This window comes from Aspergillus thermomutatus (genome assembly GCF_002237265.1).
Source record: "Aspergillus thermomutatus strain HMR AF 39 chromosome Unknown NODE_189, whole genome shotgun sequence".
In the NCBI taxonomy this organism is placed as follows: domain Eukaryota; kingdom Fungi; phylum Ascomycota; class Eurotiomycetes; order Eurotiales; family Aspergillaceae; genus Aspergillus; species Aspergillus thermomutatus.
The window spans coordinates 1-18138 of NW_020798238.1; the positions used below are offsets into that span (position 1 = coordinate 1).

Here is an 18138-nt window from a genome sequence, read left to right on the forward strand (position 1 = left end):
AGTCGGTCCGAGGGGGGGTGTCAGGATTCCATCCCGTTTAGGTTTAGCGTCCCGACTTAGTCAGCCTATATATAGTTGGCCCCTGAGCCATCCTAATTGGACACTTGGCGCTTCCCGATTCTCTCAAGAACGGACGGCCCATAGCCCCCTATATTTGGCCAAACTTACACCTCTTGATTTGCAAGGTTGTTTCTCGCGTCCATCACTGCGCTAATTTCTGGGTCAGTTCACTTTGCAGTGGGCGAGAGACTTGGGATCTCTCTTACAGAATGATTGTTCGTTTGTCAATTATATAACTCTCGATCAGATTTCGAATGATGACACGGTCCTCGGCCGTCTGGTACTTTGTGGGATCTAACATCGTCAGTAAAAATCCCCGCAAAGCTACCTAAGTTGTCGTCCTTACTATGAAACAGACCGGGCACATCGACCACGCTGAGATGCCGCTGTTTCGGGCCCGAAAGTTCAATCCTGAGTATATCGTCCGAAAAACGCTTCTCGAGATTTTCCAAGCTCTCTGTGTTAGGACCGGGTACACCCATGCATTAGGCAGCCTGGACAATTAGTAGTTTATCAAATGCCAAGGTCAAGATGGCCTACCTCATCAAAAATGTGGGTGAACTCCGTCGGGCCGAACGTCCACAGGAAGCCTCCTTTCAAAGTTCAGAAGACACTCTTTCACCTCATCATTCATCTAAGCCGTGGGTCCTGGGATGATAGTGATCTTGACTTCTGCATCCTCAGAGCTCGCTTAACGAAGTACAATCTAAGTTGCAAACCGGGTGCAGAGATCGCTGGCTATTGAGAAGGACAGCCCAGTCAGTGCTTTGAGTAGCGAAGATTTTCCGCTTGACTGATCGCCGACGACAACGAGCTTTATTGCAATTAGCAAGGAAATGAAAAAAGAGGTATACTTTCTCACCTGCGGAAGCGACACATTTTCACTGACACCTAGTTCACGAAGCTTGTCAATGACACCAAGAACTCTGACGCGATTGTCGCTGTCGAAACTATCAACTGGTAGCATTGAGCTTTTTCTGAGTTTGATTCTCTTTCCCACCATGGTCGATCTTGCTCGATTTCGAAAGTTAACACTGATGGGATGATACGCTGCTTCAGTGCCTAAGGTGAACACTTTCAAGGAGACGTCAAGCTTTATAGTCTTGGATTAGATCAGACGATGAACTAGGCTACACGCGTCTTGATTGTTTATTGAACATAGTTGGATCTTCGTCATGTAAGGACGATCGACATACCACAATAAACATTCCGTTCTCAGAGACTCCAACGGATCAAGGCACGGGGTCAAAACATCTGCGAAATCCAGGAGGCAAGGTTATCTTTGCGTTGCGCCTTGCGAAGCGTGGTCCTCGCTGTGTTCTTTATGGACATCACTAGGGGACCGCTCTCGACGGGAGAACTCCGAAGCTCACATAATTCAATAGTGAAATCCACAACAAGATTGCCAAATGATAGGCGTTGGCTGGAACCTAGTCAACCGCATTAATGGACAGTAGCTAGGAAAGAAAAATAGACAGTATTGTAAATGATTGTTCAGATAGCAAAACGTGTGGGTGGCTAACAAAGTCGCTGGAAGAGATCGACTTGGTCACAATGTTTATAAAGACGTTAGCTCCTCAACTTTATAGCGAAACAGGTAAAAAGGGCGTAGTTTAACGACGCCTCGCCAGCTTACAACATATATGGAACTACCAGTCAGTCAAGCTCCAATGAGGTTATAGTCACAACGTACCTTAATATCTTACCGAATTCAAACTTTCACTGGCTCTAAACTAAAGCGGATGTAGCAGGCGAAAATCTATCCTCAAGGCAGTTCCATTGGATTCAGCTTGCACGAAAATGCTCTTTAAGAGGCAAAAATCTTCCCCTTGATCACAACAGAAGGAGCTAAGGAGACTAGCTAGCAGAATCCTATTCACGATGTAACAGAGTAGTCGTTAAGCTAAACTTTATTTGAACCGAGAAAAGACCACAAATATGTCGAACATTAAATACAAAACAAGGTATGTAGTACGCACATGTTCACCATGGAAACCCACCTCCAGATCCCACCCATGGCGCAATTTTGCTAGCCAATTCCTCCTGTCTCATGTCCTCAGTTATATCCTTCCAATATCCTCGACGCCGAATCAAATCAACATCCTCGTACAACCCTCCTGTCTTTATATGGATATAGACATACTCGTAGCCACGTCTGGTCTCAACCCCGTCAATTGCTACTCTCCATCCAGGCCTCAGTGTCCCATCTGGATTGAAAATCTTCTGGTCTATGTCTGACTGCAGGGTTCCAGGGGGGAGATCAAGTTGAAAGTTCTGGGAGCACTTTTGTCTGGTTCCTCTAGCAGGGATTTTTTTGGGACGATCATTCTGAGTAATTCGCTTCTCACGGCTTTTTGATTTAGCCCCATGGTGCCAGGCTATGCTCATTAGTGCAACTCCTGTATAAACATAGAAGGGCTACTCACGCATCCAGACTTTTAAGAATCTCCCCATGATGATCTTTGCAGTGAGAATCCAACTATGTTAGGTCACTTAAACCTGATCCAGTCACATTGGTACTTTTCTCTCTTGAATCTGGATTGATGGTCTTTATATATTGTTGAAAAACCACTAACTGCCGCGCCGATTTTGAAATAGTGCAGGGAGCAGTGGGTCGCAAAGCCCCATGGTCTCTAGCACACAGAAAGAGCAGCTTGAAGACCATGCATAGTAATCAGTGTATTTGCTCTTGAGATCCATTTAGAAGGGCTGGGGCTAGGGCTAGTGGCGGGAGGGTGATTGAAGCTCCAGATTGAAACAATTCGATGTGCCACTATTCCACTAAACTATCAACTATGGGTAATCTACGGAATACAAAGCAACAGGAGGCTTCCGCGCCATTTCTGGCGCGGCTTCTTGGTCGTCTCCTCTTTCGAGCACTACCCTAGCTACAAGCCCAAGAGTCTCAGACAACATGATATTTGTTTTGGACTCGTATCTCCAATTGACGTCTTTTAAGCCCGGGGCAGACTCAAGAAGTAGAGTTCCGGTCTAATGATCGTCTTATGAGCGAAAGGTTCCCCACCGGCTAGTAGACAGACCATGATTAAAAGCGTCACTAAGTATGCTTCACCTACTATTACCGCATCATGCAAGTAGGACTTGACTCACAGCTGGAGGTTATATTTTTGACAAACATCGCGTCTTAGCCTCTTAGGTTAACGTGGGCTAAGAAAAAACACATATTATTTGACCCATTTCTTTGTCACCCGTCTGAGCATTTATTCCTTCTATTGACAGTGTGGATCTGATATGCTTGATGATCTGAAATGATACTTCTAAAATAGCAGTTCAAAGAAAACAGTTCAGAACATTGACGCCACTAGGACATTGATCTCAGCACAGTTTTCCACTAACATTGCCCGACGTCGGTAGGATCAAACAATTGTCCTCACCTTAGCAAACAAGATCTTCACATGAAGCCGTACTTGGCTAGTTCAATATCCAATTAAACCCCAGGGTAGCACTCAGCTGGTCAAGGTAGTAATGACACCTCCGGTCTGGTAGACCACAATGGTTTGAGTTGTTGTTCTCTGAGGAGGAGCAGCAGCGTGGGTGATGTTTATGCAAATATGACCAATCAAATCAAAAAAATGGTCCTTTTGAGTCCCAGGGTTCAGAGCAAAGTGAGCTGGCGAGCAGCAAGTGTATTCGTCACGATTCTGAATGCCAATAAACCATAGTGGCTCTGTAGAATTGACCCGGAAAATCACATGTTTATAGACATCGTCTCCGTATCTCTCGAGACGGCTACACGGCAATTCGAGAGTTGTGTTGTACAGTAAGAACGACCCATTCAAAGAATAGAACCAGACAGTGTCGCCGATGGAGACGTCAAGTGTTTGAGGGATAAACTTTGTGGGATTACCAGGCTCCACGCGGACCATCTGAGTGAAGCTCCTGCTGGATGTAGCGACTGTGCGTGATGATAGTGCTCCTGTAGTTACATGAGTGGAAGCTGATGCATATAATGAAATATACATCGCAGAACTGGCAGATGTTCTGGTTGGTGTTCCTATGACGCTGCTTGTAGGGTGAAAAGTAGTCTTAGCAACTTCCGAAGAAGGCAGTGGTTTTTGTTGCCAGGAAGTTCGCTGCGATGTTGTGCTCGATAACGGACTAAGTTCAACGGCCGGGGTCCCTGTCATGGCGCTCGCTGATGATGATAATGATGGCGAGGAAGTTGTTGAAGAGGCTGAAATGGACGTTGAGCTGGGCAGGAAGCAGGAAGAAGGTATGATAGTTGGCAGGGTTAAAAGAAACGCCCCACTTATAGACAGATTCGACCCTCTTAATGCTGGATCTAGCCCATAGTTTATCCACATTCGATGGCAAGTAAAGGGAGGTGTGTTGTGGCAGCTGTCACTCCCATTTACCGGAAAGTAACTTTGAATGAAGGATGTGCATGATAAACTGTTCACTCCGCCTTCATAGGGGTACCATAAGCTAGGCTCCTGAGTAATCGAGATATCCAGCTGCTCTTGGTTTTGAAGAGGTCGTAAAAGTTGGAAACTGCGAGCCAGACACACATTTGATATGTTTTTAGCAAGAGTGCTGCCATTAAATATGGTTGAAGCTGCAATACCCTGGCAGTTTGGTTCGGTCCAAGCAATCATCCCATTAACTGCATAGGGATCCGGGGTGTAACCCATATCAAATGAAATGGTTTGGGTCACCAGCGCATATAATAGGAGGATAATCAGTGAATGAGTATTCATTTTTAGAGCTGAGGCCACAAAGATGAAGAGGGCTCTTGAGTAGAGTAAGGGAAGACGTCTTCTTATATTTATGTCTTCTTATTTTTGACAGCTGGATGGAAAATGAATCAACAGTCCATGGGTAGAGTTCTGTTTGAGCCACTTTTCACTTTACTGCAGTACTGGGGCAATTTACGGTATACCCTCATGCGCTGGCGAAAGTAGGATGCATTGACATGGAGGTATCTAGGAGCATTTATGATGCATAGACTTTATACTATGTTCGCTGCGGCTGCCTTGTTTAGGGGCTGAAACGCCAAGTGCCTTTAACTAATAGCCTTGAATATCCCAGTCCGCACGCCTGCAATGGTCTCTTGAAGATTCAGCCCAATGCTATTATGTAGTCAGCTAGAATATCAGCTGACTTATAGGTGCACGATGAGTGAGACCGCTTGGCCAGCTAGGTACGATACTCATTCCTTGTGCTATATCCCCATTACGTGTCATGGACACTTGATCCCACATTATTGATTCTTCATCTTCTCAGAATATACGCGCCAAAAATGGTGCGCACCAATTTTGGCACGGCACCTTGCTTAGTTCCTCAATTCCTAAATAATACATGTAAGATCCCGAGTCATGTCCGTCCTACGGTTGTTCAGGGGGGTCGGCATCAGAAAAGAGTGAACGAAGTCATAGGGATGAAAGGTCTTTGACGGGACCATGCCTGAACCCCGCTATGAAATGCGCGCCAGATTTGGCGTGGCGACTGCTGTGGAAAATGCAATCTACGATCCTGACCGCAGACTTTGCAGTAGAACGGACTATTGGATTGAAGGAAGCAGAGCAAAACTTATGCCGCAGTGGACCCTGGCAATCTTCTTCATGGTCAATGAGATTCTCTGCAGAGGAAGTGGTGGACCTCCGCATCGCATGAGAGTTCTCAGGCAGGTACACTACTCGGTGATCGGACTAGCATGGGTCACATCCGTCGTTTCCGCTTTCGCTTTTCCTGGGAAAGCCGAGGCTGCAATACATAAGGTCGCCATTGCCCCTTTGGCCCTAGATATTTCGCGACACTATGCTCAGTATTACAAGCACTATGCCCCTCAAATGGAGTCGAAAGGCCTCCATGGACTCAGTGAACACATCGCCGCCGGAAACAACGACAGTAGGAAACGCAAAAGAAAAACCAAGGATGATGAAGAGGCAGCATACATTCCAGATGACTTGCGATCTGGAGAGCGAGTGCTCTACCTCCAAGAAGTCCCTAAAGTCAAAGTCAGTCACTGCCGGGCTTGGAACTGCATGCCGAGGAGACGAACTGGAGAGCCGATCATTCGTTCCTAGTTCCTACTATCGTTTTGCTCTGAAGGGCGGAACTAATCTATATGGCGGAAGTATTGATATTTGATTCAATGTGAGATGGGCCTGCAATACTGACTTGTTTATAACACAGAACGTGTTGAGTACTACCATATCAGCTGCTTTGAGCGTATTGTTCCCGATCTACCCGACCTGCTCGGTGGTGGCTTCAAAATGGATGGCTGGATAGCTGCCCCGCCTGGGAGCAAAGTCTCAATTGAGTCTTCCACCAAAGCCATCCAGGACTGGTTTCGATATGAGGGACGGGCGTTCGATATTGACTGCTATGAACGGCTTAAGAAGGACCACGGTGAATGGCTGGATAGTTGGAGCAATCTCCATATCGAACATCAGCTCGCGCATTCAGGGAAGCCAAGTGAGGGATGCTGCCTTTGTGAAGAAGTGGCTGAGCCTGGAGAGCCGAAAGCAATGGATTATTTCCCCGAAAGCCCGTCTGCGATTTCGTTGAGTCGATTGTTGGCCATTGTCAGTGCGCAACCGCACATTGATAGATGGTAGCGCTGGCGAGGTTCCGGAAAGGTGTAATGGGCAGCTTATCTAGCACATATATTTTGCAGGCCATATATCTGCATTAAAGCATCCATAAACAAGTGCATTGGGTTGACACAGCGTAGAGTATATAACACCTTAACATCATTCAGACCGATGTGATTAAAAAGGAGTGTTGCCGGACATACCAGTTTATTGTTTGCCACATATGTGCCGCAATCTTGGTCCCTTGGAAATAGCTTCTAATCAGGAGAGAAAAAGGCGAACAGCTCACAGCCGAATATTGACAAGAACATATATAGAGGGATCTCGACAGCAATAGCTATTGCCGCGGAGAGAATTGTTGGCCGTATCACCACTTTAAAGAATGAGCCACATCCATCCTATTGACTGCATGTAGGTAGAGGGATTACCGGATTAGATACTTGCCGTAGAGGTTTGTTGAGGACCAATGCTGGCCACTCAGATGCTTCAACTCCCCCCAACTATGACTAATAAAAGTTAAGGAAGTAGCTTCCAAAGCTTGAACTGGAACCATCACTAAACCCCATCAGATAGTTGTGAATACGCCCCACGCTGTGGCATAGTCCTCTGACAGGGCGACAATCCCGGCCACTAACCATAGATATAGTGCAGAAGCACCAGGAATTTTTCGCAATGAAGGCATATTTCAAGAATGCCAGGAATCCCTGTTTTCCTTAATTTGTGTGGCGGTGAAGAAGTACAGCAGGATTGGGACACAGATGGTAAAGAAGGTGGAGGGAGCACTGTATTCAGCCCTGCTGCCATATTGAGCAGTGCTAGATACTCCTCCTTTAATGGAAGGCCGGTGAGAGGAGATGGCCATCCATGGTCCAGCAATATATTGTAGAACATATGAATTAGACAAAGAACCGGAGTACTCAAAGCTATCATAAAATATATGGCGGAGACACGACAGTGTGATCCAACATTTGAGACCTCTTCTAATTATCCACATCTTCAAAATCATCCATGGTCAACAACTTCCCATCCAACAGTTTCCCAATGTGCGTTTTATCAATTTCCTGCCCATCCTTTCTAATTTGTGACATGAGGACCTTCAAGAACTTAAGCGGGCTTTTTGAGAACATTGCCCTGTCAGGTGCAACTATAAACCCGTCCGCGGCCACGGTCAGACCTTCCGGTGCAGCGTAGTATGCGACTCCAAGAAACTCGCATATCTCACGATACTCGTCGAAAGAGGAGATATAGAGCTGACCTGCGAAGAGATTTAGCTGGATTCTGACAGAGGTCGGAATGTCAAAAACAACAGAATCCGCCCCCGGTATAGGATACAGGCCGAGGTTGTCGAGGGCTGAGAAGATTCGGTTCTGGCACGGCGCGTATATGTGCATCGTGACCTTCTTAGACTTCAGGATCTCGGAGTGGAGTTCGTTCGCTTCATAAGGGCTTATGACTATCACGTGCTTCACAGTCTTTCTATTCCGTCCGGCGAAAGAATGGGCGGTACCCGTGAGGACCCATTGGACGGGGCGTTGGTAATCGTCCATGGTTGATGACGGCAACTTGGGCACCTTAACAGTTCTAGCGAAATCACTGGTGACAAGGAGGCCGGGGGGAAGCTCAGACACGTCCGAGTGCTTAGCAAACTCAGATACGTTCAAGTGCTTTGCCGCTGATGTATTATCTAGCCCCTGGAAAGCGGGCATGAATGCGTTTGATCCATCCTTTAGTATTCCAGTTGTCACAAAGTGACGCAAGTCTGGGTGAAGAGAATGATCCTCAGGTGTGGCTGAAGGTGGCCGTTGGACTTGTCGCTCCTGCTCGACTTCCGGCGCGAGTTGTCTTTCCTGTTCTTCTTGGAGTTGTGTGGATTGGAAGTTTATGTTCTCAAACTCGCGACACCTCTCCAAGATAAGGCGGATGTTGTCGTTGTCGTCGTTCTCGGATGTGATAAAAGGCGGTGCGTTGTTGTCAGGATGGGGCCGATATCGCTGCTCAAGAGATCGGGATTCCTGCTCGAGGAATTCCTCTGCTTGGTTTTTGGACATCTGAGTCTCACCATCACGGCGGGCCTTGCTCCAGAGATTGTTTTGGCGCTCAAAACGTTCTCCCTGAATCGCCCACAACGGTATACTACGTTGCATGTCGACCCACGTCTCCGAGACCGCCCAGCGGAGCACTTCCGATACGTCGATGTCATACCCGCTGGGCTTCCCAATGATGGAGAGGATCTTTGACCTGATCTCCTGAGGGACGCAGAAGACAACAGACTGCCCTTTGCCCAATTTCCTCATTCTCATGCATGCTGTACAAGTAATCAGTAAGCGATTTTTGACTGGTGCTAACCTTGGTGATCTTACCTTGCACCAGCTTATCTTTTGTTATACCAGCTCCAAGGGTTACAGCCGCTCTGTAGTGCTGAGGCAGTTTCAAGTCAATACCTCTTGTATGGGCCTCGTCTAGGAAGACAAGGCACGCCCCCAGCTGCTTTGCAAATGGTGAGATTTGTAGTGGTTCGACAAGCCCAGTCCGGTCAACAACACAGATCTCGTCGCCGTCACTGACATAAACGACGGCTTGTGCCCGTCCCTCGTCAGGCACCATTCTCAACCAGGTCTTAGCAACTTCCAGGTTGGTCAGCTCCAAAATCTGGGCGCCCACGTCAAGAACAACCTGCGTGGGTGGATCCAAACTCACAACCAGGTCGAGCAGGGCCTCCGCGTCTGATTTGGCCAGTCTTAAATTGCGCACTGGGATATGGACAATCGAGTTCTCCGGCCGGAGGAGGTATTCGAGCACCAGAGCATTGGTGTGAATCTGCTCGGGGAGGTCGAGTTGCGTTACACTTAAGGGAAGCGTGACCCAGGAATCGTTTGTTCCACTGAAGCCTGCAGTTGGATGTGTTTTGATCTCGCCAATATCCCAGCCCGACGCGGATAGCTTGTTTGGGAACTCTTTCATCTCCTTGGGGAAAACAAGATGAGCGAGGAAATAGTCAATGGCTCCCTTGGAAAACTGCAGGTTCGGGAAAACATGTTCGATACAGTGATGTCGGTCTTGGAGATTTATCCCGCCCAACTGGCGGTATGCGTACGACAGGTCTGGTGCATCATCTATCCATGCTTGGTACTCTGTGTCGGCCTGGTCGGATTTGAGTAAATGGTGAAATGCTGCGACTAGGTCATCATCGCTGAGACCAGCGTAGTAGTAGCTGAGGCATGTCAATACGACAACAACATCAGGATGGCTGAATTCAGACCGTGGCGCTGGGTTGTCCTTAGCGCGGTACGGAACAGAAAGTCTTGTCGGCGGGTTTCTAGAGTCATCAGGCCCATAGTTAACCCTCCATCGTTTCTGGCTGAGGCAGGAAGCTAGAACGCCACAAGCAAGGAGGCCCCTTAACAGAAGAAGGGGATCCTTGGTGCTGGCGGTCCAAAAACTGGTCGCGCTGTCATCTTCAACCGCAGCAATCTCCTGGGCTGATAGATTGAGATTGAGAAAGTAGGAGAGAATGACCCTTCTCGTCACCTCTGGCTGCCTGGATATAGGCAACGAGTCAATGCCGTTGTTGCATATGTGGTCGGCAATCAGTTTGAAAAGTTCCAGCGCCGCCTTTTTGTGGAGTAGTCGTATTCGAGGGAAGCTCCCCGGTCGTTGCTCATGAATCTCAATTGATTGAGGGAATTTGGCTTTGACAGCTGGGGCATACCTTCGCACTAAACCAAGTAGCTGTTGGGTCAGGGTCCATCTTTGCGGACTGAGTTCTAAGGCGCGTTGAGAACCCATGGTATAGATCAACTCAAACTTGACACTGAAGTTTTCATCACTTTCATCGACCACATCGCGCGAGGACGTCCGAAAGAGTTCAAGAGTTCTCAGCAGACAGCGGCCGACTGCTTCTCTCCCGGTGACAAAGCACTCAAGGCACATGAGCTTCAATGACAGGATGTGTTCAGGCTGGACCAGCAAAACACCCCCCTCTTCCATGCACTCCAAGCACATATGCTCCATTTCTGATGCTTCTGTCTCACTTATGCTGAGCGAGCGTGATACAGGCAGGTGGTATACTCGGCGTCCCAACAGTCCACCAAGCTTGGAAACTAGCATTTGAAACATCTGGCGAGATTGTGGCTTTGCTACAAGCACACGGACCAGACACGACCCATCCGCAAGCGCGGCTGCTACGATAGGAACAATGACCGATGACTTGCCCTCGCCCATGTTGAGTTGCATCACGGCGTTTTGCCTTGGCTGGATGTTCCTCATCTGCCGGGCAATTTGCTCCTGGACGTCCCTGATTAGGAGTCCATTCTCAATCTCTAGCAATAGCGACTCCGGAAATTCGTATGGATCCCAGTTAGAGTGCCCAGGGTTCTGAAGCTCCCGGACTAGTTCTTCTCGATGACTGATCAGGCTAACCAGCCGCTTTGCTCGCTGAAGGGCCGTGATAGAAAGCCCATAGGTAACAAAGCAGGCTTTCCATCCCATGGGCAGTTGACTCCACCTCTTTCGCGTTAGTTGTTGGAGGAAGAGTTCTGGTGAGAATCTCGGAGCCATGTTGATATTTGTTAATATCTTCAAAGTGGCATGATGAACCAGGCTTTCTTGGTCTGCCGCACTAGAAAGCGTCATTCTCGCAAGTATAGCGTCATGTATCTCCCTGGAGTGCGTCTCACAGCGCAGAAGATAGTCGCAGGTGACATTTTCCAGCTCGTCTCTATGCAAGGTAATCTGATCCGCATGCCTTTTTTCCTGCAGTGACTTGGTGCTGTCCCGGAGCTGTTCGACGTACTCCCTTTCATAATCGGAACTTGCTTGCAATCCCAACGCCATGACCAGTGGTGGAAGACGCAGGGCGGGCTCCACGGATGTGGAACTAGCATGCAACATGTCCCCTAAGCCTGGCGACTCTGTCGCTAGCACTGGTGGTGTGCCAAGGGACTGATCGAGCACGTTGTCAATTGAAATAAATCCGCGTTTTCGCAGGGGAGGTTGAGCTGGCGTAGAAGACGGCGGCGAGGGCACGGCCACAACTTGTAGAGGTTGACCAGAAAACACAGAAGCGACCCTCGTCAGATACTCTCGGAGTTCTCCATTATCATACCATTCCGAGAAGCTTTTGCGTACGATGGCCATGGCTTTCTGTGAATTGTAATAATCCTCAAATTTGGGACTTCCTTGACTATTGGGAGCTGAGGGCGTTGACGTTGGCCATTGGGTGCACAGGCCCGCGATAAAATTGTTGAGCGCCTGTGCCCTATTTCTCAGTGTCTTTTTTTGTATGCGCGACTTGAATGCGCCATACTCCTCCCCACGGTTGGGAAGATCTGATGACTCTGGCGTCTGATCGCGCGTGACTGACTGTATCCGGGACTTGAGCAAATTTTTGTTCAGCGCATACCCTTTGGTTGGCTGAAATGACGGCCTGGATGGCGGCCTACAGGCGGCCATGGTCGGTATAACGTAAAAGGCGGCAAACGTTTCCAAAACAGCCATTGGAATTTTATCGGAAAACGCCAATACCGAGAGCCAGATCATCACCTGGTGTTTATTTGGTCGAGTAGTTCCAGAGCGAAGTAACTGATGAATGCCGCACCAATAAGCCGAGACAAAGTCCACTGGATCCAACAACCAGGTTGCGTCATATTTGACCATCGCCTTCTCGACCACCATGGCGGGACCATGAACCTCTTCTGGCAGACAGAGAAACCCCCAGATATGTGAGAGCAGGTCCTGATCGGTTATTGTTCGAGCTGAATGCAGAGTTCCCTCGTGGATGGTTTTGCACAAGGTAAACACACGGGAGAATCCTTCTGATTGGTGGTTTCGACCACGTTCTGTATATGAATCATCAAAGGTGGATGTATGGCCCTCGGCTCCGAAGCCAGACGTACGGAATGACGATGATCTAATCCTATCACGCTGCAGGAGATCCTTATCGGAAACCGGCAGAATAGGTTGATTCCGCTGGGAGTGCGGGTAGAACATCATCATCCGGCTGTCCTGGTCGATTATTGCCTGGACCTGCTCACGAAAGTCATCATGGTGGACCAAACAGCCCAGGTTCTGCCATTCAACGCTTTGCATCACGCGTTCATTGGCTGGATAGTACTTTCTCACAGGGGTCAGGCATGCAAGCTCAACCAGAATCGAAATGTTTTCCGGTGTCAGTTGGCTGAAAGACCGCATCGATGCTGAACGAAGGATAGACAGAGACTGCTCAGTACCCGTCTTCTTGGTCAATACATCGGGAACACAGAACGATGTGACAGCATGTAAGTAGCATAGCATGAGCTTGCTTTGCAAACTCCCGTTGTCAACCAAGCGACCAAGTTGGTTATCCACCGAATAAACATGGAGTTTAGAGACAGCCTGCCAGCCAATGTTCACAGCAACATGTCCTCCATCCTTTACCCATATTACAGCGCCATCTGGGATGAGAATCTTTCGGCTGTGGTCGTGCTCATGGAGAAGGATGAGTTTACTGCGCAAGCCGACCAGAGTACCCAGTGACTGATCCGGATCAATCTTCATGCCCCGATATTGACGAGATCGAATCGATGAATGCCCTGACTGGAGACTGAAGCTCAACCTCAGCCGGGGGATGTCAATTTCTAACATGGACGATGAGGTGTGGAACTTGCAATGCAGTCTCGAGGCTCTTTCGACGGGTTGTAAGATGCTGAAAAGCGAGCCAGCCGTCTGGCTCCTGATGTTGACCAAAGAAATCTCGCCTTTCACAAGGCACCAGCCATTTTGTCCGGCGCGTTTTCGTTGCAAGCGCCAGTGGGAGCTTGACGCCTGCCAGGGGTCTTTCACTGGGCAAAACTCCACGTACCCGCCATTAAGATCATACCAGTGCGCGTAATCCTCAACAAAGGCATCCGGAAAAGCCCCAGTGAGAAGCCTGACCGGTACAAATTCTCGGACCCGGTGTTCCTCGCTGAATGCCCGAACGCAGATGTCGAAATCCTCCGAGCCAGGGATAGATTCCTTTCCCAGATGTATTGTTTGGCCCATATGCTTTCTCTGGCCGGAGAACTGCATTCCCGGGAGCTCACTGGGCATTACATCAACAGGAGACTGCCCAAATAGAGTTCTGTATGTTTTGTGGCTCTCGTAGTCTAAGGGCAGACAAGCCAATGGTAGGCCGTTGATGAGCAGTTCAGCTGTCAGCAGATTGAAATGCACAAGCAGGCTGCGATCACCAGTTACTAGCCAGTGATTACCGCCTCCAGGAGCAACTGACCAAGGAGAATCTGAATGGTACGCGGCCCAAGCCTCCTTGATAGCAAGGTCAATCGCCAGTTTCTTTTTATGGACCACGTTGAGTGCCAGGACACGGTAGGAGCGATAAGAGACGATTTGCCAACGGTCGTATAGAATCTGAAGCAAGCAACCGGGCGTCATGTCGAGAAGGCCTTTTCTGTCGTGGATCATCATACAACATTGAAGCCAAACTGAGGCGTTCCGCTCAATCTCTAGGATTTGCTCCAAAACAGGACTTTCAATGTCAAAGGTGCTGACACAGATCAATGCTAGATAAGTGCTCCGTGCAATCAAATCATTTCGATGCGTGTCGGTGTCCGAATAACTGGCTTGCTCCCTGACAAGTGTGACCCACTTGAAGCTGGTAGTACGGAGAGTTGAAAGCTGCGCCAGGCATAGGTCTCGAACCCGGGTAGAGGTTGAAACGGACAGAACCCTCTGTGTGAGAAAGATTAGTGCGCTGAGCTCCTGCGCCGACTCCCAGTTCTCTTCGATTCTACCAGCCGCGTTGGCGATTTCGGCCAGCAGTACAGTTGCAAACCGATCATCGTCTAAGATAACGTGTCCCGCTCGCAGAACCGAGTCCTTGGTTGACGGCCCAGCTTGGCGGATGATCTGCAGGATGAAGATGCAAGTCTCGACTTTTTTGAATACGACAGACGGCATGGCCAACTGCCGTAAGATATTTTGCCATTGAATCTCCACACCGAGTGGCATTGAACAAAGCGCCTTATACTCCTCTAGTGACATGTCATGCGGGCAAATGTCCTGTGACGCAATGACAGTGTTAGGTGAGGGCCCGTTTCTGCTATATGCTGGTCGAAATAGGAACTTTTGCAGGGTTGAGCTGGATTGGGGCACTTTGTAAGTGCACGAGGATGCGGTTTCGTCCGTGGTCTCGAATCGAGTGACAAAGCAATCAGTCTCCTGATCGAAGTAACAGAGATTCAACCCGTTCTCTAGGCAGACATCTTCCTCGGTCACATCAATAATGCTCTTGCTCCGTCTATGTGTGGTTTCGTGGGGCTTATCCTGCGAGAGGAGGCAAACTCTCTGGGAGTTATTCGTGGGCGTGAAAAAAGGTGAGAGGCCACTGTATGTTTGCAGTTGGTGCCTGGCTCTCGGTTGCTCCTTGGGAAAATAAGCCAGTCGCAAAACGGTGAGCAAGAAGAATATTGTGGTGTCACGCCAGGATGCAAAAGACCGAGGGACATTCAGCTCAAACACCGTAGTTTTTGCCTGCAAAGGATTTGTAGGTAAGGGCCATTCATGGATATTTATTTTAATCAATTCTGCTGCAGTCTTGTACGCACAGCGTTGACAGTTAGGGCTGTGCCGCGATTCTGTAAGATCAAAGCGCGGGTCAGGGATGACTCCATAATACGTGCATTCCAACTGATCGGCGAGAGCGTACAGTTCCCTGTATCTTTGATGTTTTTGGCCCAGTTAAATCTGACGGAGAAGCAGGACCGAGTGCCAAAGTCTTGAAAAATGAAGGACTCAGGAAAGCGAAGGCGCTGTCGACGTTGATTCATATAGTCCTCTGCACAAGCCAGTCTCTCCATCTGCGATCGGTAGGGCAACACAAGCAACTCAAACATGTCCATCGGGATGCAGTTGTCATAATCACCAAGTAGTGGGTGAATATTCAATGCCGATTTGTCGCAAGCGATCCACAATTCTAGGATAGTAAGGAGCATAACTGATACGGCTTCTGGGTTGCGGGAGTAAAGTGGGGATGCAACACCATAATAATGATTAATCAAATTGTCCAACTGCTGGCAAGTGTCTTCGCCGCTGAGGTGTACCTCGAGCCAACTATCAAGATTGAACCGAACCCAATCTTCAAAGGCCGCAAGATTCAGGAGCTTGTAGTCAGGGTCGCTGGTATTCAAAGACAATGGAAGCTCTGTTTTTTCAAATTCCAAGAGTCCCGTACATGGTTGGAAATCAGCCGAGCTTGAGCAGTGTTGTCGTTCATCGAGAGCTTCAAGCCACTTATCAAGGTCAGGCAGTGAACAGTAAATATCCTTGCCAAAGTTCAATTTTGCCAGACGATCTTTGTCATGTCGAGGACCGCTCTGGGCCATGATACCGCGCCAGCTTTTCGAGATGGAAGCGTTTGCTCCTTGAAGGACATTCTGAACGAACGGAAACCATGCAGGAAGGTGTGACAAGTCAAGCTTACGTAGCCGGCGGGCAATTTTGGCATTCATAAGATAAAACTGTTCATCGGACATGGTCTTTTTGAGGCAGTCGTTTAGAACCGAACTCATGTAGTACACCATGTAGTGCTTGTAAATATCATCAGATATCCCATCACGATGACAGAGCCTTCGAAGAATCACCTGAAGGGTTACACGGACGAGGAGCCACAAAGGGGATCGCCGCCAGGGAAACCGGCTATCGAGCCACAGCACCTCTTCACGGGTATTCTTATGGATTTGCAGACCGTCGAAAACGGCGGCGCAGGGGCGCAAGAAGGCCGCTAAGAATTCTGTCACCATCTTCGGATTGGTTGTATCCCTATCTTCATCGTGTTCTTGGCGAGCTTTCTTCACCTTCGGCTTGGTTCCGGCGACGGACTGATGGCTCATTGTTGCGAGTGTCTGCGCGATGGTATCCTGCAGACCCGGAGCATTGAATGTGGCCCGGTCCAACATAAAAGACGGTCCAGGAAACTGACGCTGCAGGCGACCAACTGTCGAATTGACAGCTTCATTTTGAGGAGACAGCTCGAATGCCTCCACATGTATTGCGTTGTCGTTCCTAGTCATTAGGACAGCGGCGTTCTGACATCGAACATGAACGGGCAATACGCCTCCTAAAACTGGTTATTCACCTGAAAATTATGGCACGGAACGGAAATTTTACCTTCAGTATCTAGCTTTTGCAAAGCCTCCTTGAGTTTTCCTTCGCTCACGTCACCATGGGATCCGCGAATTTCTCTCAGGCGAGCGACCATTGTGATGACTGGGCCCAGCACCTGGCGATGCTGGTTGGGCACGAGGGCCCTGAACTTTTGTAGGGTATTGATCACAGAGTCAAGGAGGATGAGCTCGCAGCCGGCGTCGTAGTCATCACTCTGAGGGAGCTTCGGAGGGAGGAAAACATGGTGGAACAAATACAAGCTCGCCTCTAGGGATAGGGCTGGAGCCGTAGGCGGAGCAGACATATTGCAATGATGATGCTTGGACTAGCGATGCGCAAAATGAAGATCTTCCAAGTGAAGCAAGATAAGAGAAACGGCGTTGCTTAAGCCGGCGATGCGTCGATGAGGATCTCTGAGTTGAAGGAAAACAAGATGAATGTCAAGAGGGGAAGTGTTAAGGTTGAAGATATAGACATTGCTGGAACCTGAAAGAAGGCGATGTCCGCAGCGGCGCAGCTCAATCATTCACTCTAGCAGTCATTCAAACCTTCTCTCCAAGCAACCCCAGGGTCTTCACAGACCCACATCATCTGATTGAGTGAATTGAAGGGTACACCGATAAGAAGCGTACCGCCAACCAGAGCCTTGTAAGCCTTTCAAGGTTGCCTTGATGCCGCATTGCAGCCGCGGTAGCAAGGTTGTGGATGCTGGTAGTGGCAAACGAGGCAGTCAATCTTACTTGGCACTTGCGCCGCAAACGCCATAGGCACAGATTACAAGACAGATGCTAAGTAGGCTTGTTGAAATCAACAGACATGGACGGTGCTGTGCAGCAACTTCCTTTCATCCCGCAGAGCTAGACGAATCCAGCGCATCCCGGTTGCCTGCTGGAGGGAAGCTCGCTTGTGGAGACAGGACATTGAAGGACTGCCCGAATGTCAGAGTGTACACTTGTATAATATGATTGGTTTGTAATTATAGCATTTCTTACTGATAGCCGCACCCACCTTAGCAGATAGCAGATTCAAAGCGCGTAACCGCAATTTGCGTCTCACACGCGGTGCGTTGGAATCACCCGACATTTGTGGCCAAATACAAATATTCTGGTTCATGAGATAGGAATGGGCCCGTATAGCCTCAGAGAATATCACATTCTGATGTTGAGAGAGTTATTTGATGCGATGAATGCCCGACGATGGAATGAATGAATTATTCCTCCGGCTGTGCGCAGCCTAAGGCTGCATGTAACTAGCCTCCGCGCTGATTATGCTGAGTCATCTATCTAAGCATGTGACATGCCTTTTCTTAGTTCTCATGGTTCAATCGCCCTGTTGCCATAGCAAATCGTATCACTGTTCTAACCACCTCCATGTTCGGTCT

General features: G+C 48.7%; 3 protein-coding genes across 3 annotated transcripts; 1 reads left to right on the forward strand and 2 right to left on the reverse strand.

Annotated features, from left to right (window-relative positions):
- Window positions 1–168: 168 nt before the first annotated feature.
- Window positions 169–542, reverse strand: CDV56_100061 (uncharacterized protein; the record flags this gene model as incomplete). The annotated part of the gene is made up of 3 exons (XM_026753680.1): window positions 169–210; window positions 267–354; window positions 407–542. Coding segments are annotated over 3 exons (266 nt in total), but the record flags the coding sequence as incomplete, so codon positions are not given.
- A 4938-nt stretch (window positions 543–5480) lies between these two features.
- CDV56_101040 (uncharacterized protein) lies at window positions 5481–6641 on the forward strand (the record flags this gene model as incomplete). The annotated part of the gene is made up of 2 exons (XM_026754659.1): window positions 5481–6099; window positions 6217–6641. The coding sequence occupies 2 exons, from the start codon at window positions 5481–5483 to the stop codon at window positions 6639–6641; spliced, it is 1044 nt and encodes a 347-aa protein (XP_026612083.1).
- Window positions 6642–7597: 956 nt separating this feature from the next.
- Window positions 7598–17061, reverse strand: CDV56_101363 (uncharacterized protein; the record flags this gene model as incomplete). Its single annotated transcript, XM_026754982.1, has 4 exons — window positions 7598–8922; window positions 8978–15125; window positions 15200–16710; window positions 16761–17061. The coding sequence occupies 4 exons, from the start codon at window positions 17059–17061 to the stop codon at window positions 7598–7600; spliced, it is 9285 nt and encodes a 3094-aa protein (XP_026612084.1).
- Window positions 17062–18138: the final 1077 nt, after the last annotated feature.